The sequence below is a fragment of the Lactuca sativa genome, chromosome 2 (genome assembly GCF_002870075.4).
Source record: "Lactuca sativa cultivar Salinas chromosome 2, Lsat_Salinas_v11, whole genome shotgun sequence".
In the NCBI taxonomy this organism is placed as follows: domain Eukaryota; kingdom Viridiplantae; phylum Streptophyta; class Magnoliopsida; order Asterales; family Asteraceae; genus Lactuca; species Lactuca sativa.
The window spans coordinates 137,608,720-137,613,036 of NC_056624.2; the positions used below are offsets into that span (position 1 = coordinate 137,608,720).

Sequence of the window (4,317 nt, forward strand, 5' to 3'; positions counted from 1 at the left end):
AAAACAAACATCATATCATTCGGTAACATGCTCAAAATAAAACAAACCAAACATAAATAAAACACACCAAAATAAAAACAAACTAAATAAATCAAACCAAAAATAAAACTAAAAAGGATAGAGTTCATTCATTATCCTCATCTCCATGTGCCTCTAGTCCCAACTCCACAATTTTTGGGCGCCCAAAGTTCTTCCCAAGAAGATATATAAGGGTAATGAGGTGGCATGTTGGGCGGTCGCTTGATATGAAATGTGATAATAAGATGTCCATTGATTGGTTGTGATAGTTCACACCTTTTAAATGTCTTTTCTATCTTCAATTATCTTCAACTGCTAATTACTAATTAATCTGAGTACATGTCAACAATCAGTCGAACACAATAAAGTGTCGGTTCCTGAAAAATTTGTTTCTAGGGTTTCACACATGTTAAGTTCAGATATACAACTATCCTCTGAAGCGTATTAAAGATGGAAACATGAGTATAGTTACAATATCTTGAGGCGATGTATGTGGAAAGTTTGAAAAAAGGCAGACGTTATCTAGAAAAGGAAGGAGAAAGATAAAAAAAAATGGATGGAAGCAAAAGAGGTGAAGAAAATAACGATAAAATTAGCGACGACTAGGAATAAAAACATTATCGATTTTAATTGATGGACGAAACTAACAACAAATGAATGATAATATGATATGATGCATATCTATATTTTAGTTTCTAACATTTGGAAACTTAATGTTTTTAACTTAAACTTCTTGTATCAAGATGATATCAATTACAAAAATACTTGAATTATATTACATAAATTCAAACAAACAATATACATTAATGTCTACATATATCAACTATTGTTAACTACACCTAAAAAAAACCAAAGAATTATGATTACAAATTGAGTTGAGAAAAGATTGAAGGAACAAGATCCACCACAGACCAAGCAAGACCAGCATACTGAAGCAACCTTATTCCTGTATCCACATCGAACGAATCTTGATTACTAAAAAACAACATTTTCTGAAGATACCCATTTGACTGTTTGACTTCGTTTGACTTTTTGACCATGGAAGAACCAGTCAAACCCGGGACATATCCTGAAGATTTTATAGAAATCCCTAATGCATTTGCTGTAATTGGTAGAATCCATTTTGCAAGAGCTTTACTACAAAATTTCACTAGGAGTATGGTGGGGATGCCAACTAGGATCCTACAACAAAAGGCAGCTATTGGTAGTTGAGAAGTGAATACACGTGGCACATGTTCATGGTGGAAGTTATCATATGTTTGTTGGACCCCAGTCACCTGGATAATATTAATATAATAGAATTAGATTAATCAATGTATTCACATGATTATACATACAAATTTGTTACTTTTAGCATCTTTCTCTCATTAAAAACAAATTTCCACTTGTGAAATTGGGAAGATTTCTAAAAGGAAAAATGTACTTTCACCGTATTATCGATTTAGTCACTTAACTATTTGTTGCAGTGATTAAACCCTAAAAAGTTAAGTGACTCAATCGATAAAATATTAAATCTACAAATTTCATTATTTCTAAAATACACTTGAAGAATCATTGAACCTAAATCTAACACCATTAACATTCTTAATGATGATGAGTAAATAGGTGATTACAAGTTAAAAACTTTTCTAATAATAAAATTTTCATGGGGAAATTCAAAATGGAATGGTTGTATTCTTTATAGAAAGAGTAAATTACACGAATGGTCCCTATGGTTTGGGGTAATTTGCACGTTTGGTCCCTAACTTATTTTTTTAACTCGGAAGGTCCCTATAGTTTGTTTTTGTTGCGTGCTTGATCCCTGTCTTACCTAAAAAGACTATTTTGCCCTTGATTTTTTTATTTATTTAAATAAGATAGGGTAGGTAAGGTGAGATAATGTAACGTGGAAGTGGGGTTGGGGTGTGTTTATTTAAATAAATTAAAAAATCAAGGGTAAAATAGTCTTTTTAGGTAAGACAGAGACCAAGCGCGCAACAAAAACAAACTATAGGGACCTTCCGAATTAAAAAAAAATAAGTTAGGGACCAAACGTGCAAATTAACCCAAACCATAGGGACCATTCATGTAATTTACTCTTATAGAAATGGAAGTTAGTAAATTTATATTCTTACAATTCCCAAAGCAACGCCTGTGAACGCAGTGTGATACTCAAAGCTTGGAGTTGGAAGCTCTGGTGTTGGATACGCATATAGTGACAAGAAGCTAAGTGCAGCCCAAAAGGATGTAACTGCAAAACATAACTACACATTAGTATGATGACAAGGGCATTTACGTCTTTTACACAATTATTGTCCCAATCACATCAGTCTGAAACACAAACACAGTACAATCTGTTATGTCATGTCACGTACCATTTTGTCCTGAAACTACAAACTTGTCAACATGTTCATGGACACAAAGCCAAAATGCAAGTATTGCCAATCCAAGAAAAAGACCAAAAATGATGTCAATCACACTATGCATTCCAAGATATATTCTTCCTAAAAAAAAGATTAAGAAATCAAGTTAATTAAATATATTAAAAGATAAAGGGGGCAATAAGAAATTTTTTTCAAACTTACCTAATCCAATAAGACCTACAAACACGCAAACGAATGCAAATCCTAGAAGATGAAAATATGCATTTGAGGTTTCATTGTATGACAAGATGTAATGGAAGAGGTACCTGAAAATCCCAAAAAGAGATTATAATTATAATAACTTAATGGATTAAGTCAAATGGAAAAAGGTTGAAAAATGGATTAAGTCATATTATTATTACATTACATACCCTGATAAGCAGACTGTGTTAAGAGTATGTGAAGAAGGCAATCCGTATTCCATGGCAAAATCTTTTTCATCTGAAGTTACAGTGAGTATCCTCACAGATTTGGGTCTAGGAGCTGACACTACATCCTAGAAGATATAGAAAATGTTCAAGAAAGATAAATCATAAATATAAACCCAAAATAGCATTCAGAAGGAATGTAATCAAGAAAGATTTTGATTGTATACCTTTATACAGTTGCCTGCGTAATCACAAACTGCCATTAGAAGTGTCATTTGCCTTGCGAGTTTCCCATGTCCACTCTATAATATAATATAATATAATCACCGATTTATTGCATTATTCAGAGGGATAATGTCTTTATTTAGAAATTTCATATAGAAGAAGTGAAATTACTTAATTACCCAGAATAGCAAGGGAAGGAAGCCGGTATAGAAAGGGACGGAAACAAGACAAGATAAACCAGTGAATAACGCATCCAAAAACGGATGCTGGTATTTCTGCAAAATATGTAATTGATCAAGAATTCAGCACGATGAAAAACAAGATGAGATTAGTGACATGGGGGCTTTCTGCAAATACGCATGAAAGATTCAAGCAGAAAGTAATAATTCAGTTCAATTTTTTTTGAAAAAGTCATAAATTGATGAGATGAATGGATACGGGTAATTGAAAATGTCAAACTTGTTATTGTCATATGATCAAACACATGGTGCGCATACCTGGATCTGGAGAATAATTGGAATACCGGAGATTACGCAACTCGACACCCATGGTTGGGTTAAAGATCTAATTATGCGCGTCACATTGAACATCGAAGACACCACAATCCATGCCAAAACCCCACCCAAAACCGAAGCTTGCCATGTGGGTATTAAGGTTTCCATTTTTCTCTATGTTTTTCTTTGTTCCCTAAACTTACGAAATTTAAGGGATCAAAGAAGATGAGCAACGATTTCTAATGAAATTTGAATTATAAATGTAACTTGAGAAAGATCGCAATTGGACTAGACTTGGTTCGAGTTTTGTTATGCAGAAAAGTTCGGTTGACAGCCATGTTAGGAACATTCCAAGATAACACCTGTTTTCCTACGAATAAAAATGGTTCCATTTGACCCAATTCTTTGGCACATATAATTTGACCAAGTAGTAGCCTAGTTGTCGCCAAGTACTCGGGTAGGGCCTTCGGATAATGGATAGTCTGCATCATACCCTCGTACTTAGAGTGAATTTGCACTAAACCCCTTTTAGAAAACTAAATTAAACAATAAATAAAAGTTAGGTGCTTTAGTTATATATTGAACACCATATGCTCGAGTTATTGTAAGGATGCGAAGGAAATGATTGTGAAGACCAACTCCAATGGATACATAAAATTATTGTTTTGTCGTGAAAATACATTTTAATAGACACTAAACTCAATAGAAAAATGATGAATTATATAGTAACCTCTATATTTTGTATAACACTATTCATCATATTAAAATACTTTTTTGAATTGTTTAATACTAATTTGATTAGTTTTTATA

General features: G+C 32.9%; 1 protein-coding gene across 1 annotated transcript; it reads right to left on the reverse strand.

Moving 5' to 3' along the window:
* Positions 1-771: 771 nt before the first annotated feature.
* On the reverse strand, positions 772-3,888 carry LOC111913008 (lipid phosphate phosphatase delta). The gene is made up of 8 exons (XM_023908727.3): positions 3,511-3,888; positions 3,193-3,288; positions 3,016-3,090; positions 2,792-2,916; positions 2,583-2,686; positions 2,373-2,501; positions 2,133-2,248; positions 772-1,295 (listed from the first exon to the last, which is right to left on the reverse strand). Exons 1-8 carry the CDS (start codon positions 3,673-3,675, stop codon positions 882-884), a joined length of 1,224 nt encoding a protein of 407 aa, XP_023764495.1. The 5' UTR covers positions 3,676-3,888; the 3' UTR covers positions 772-881.
* Positions 3,889-4,317: the final 429 nt, after the last annotated feature.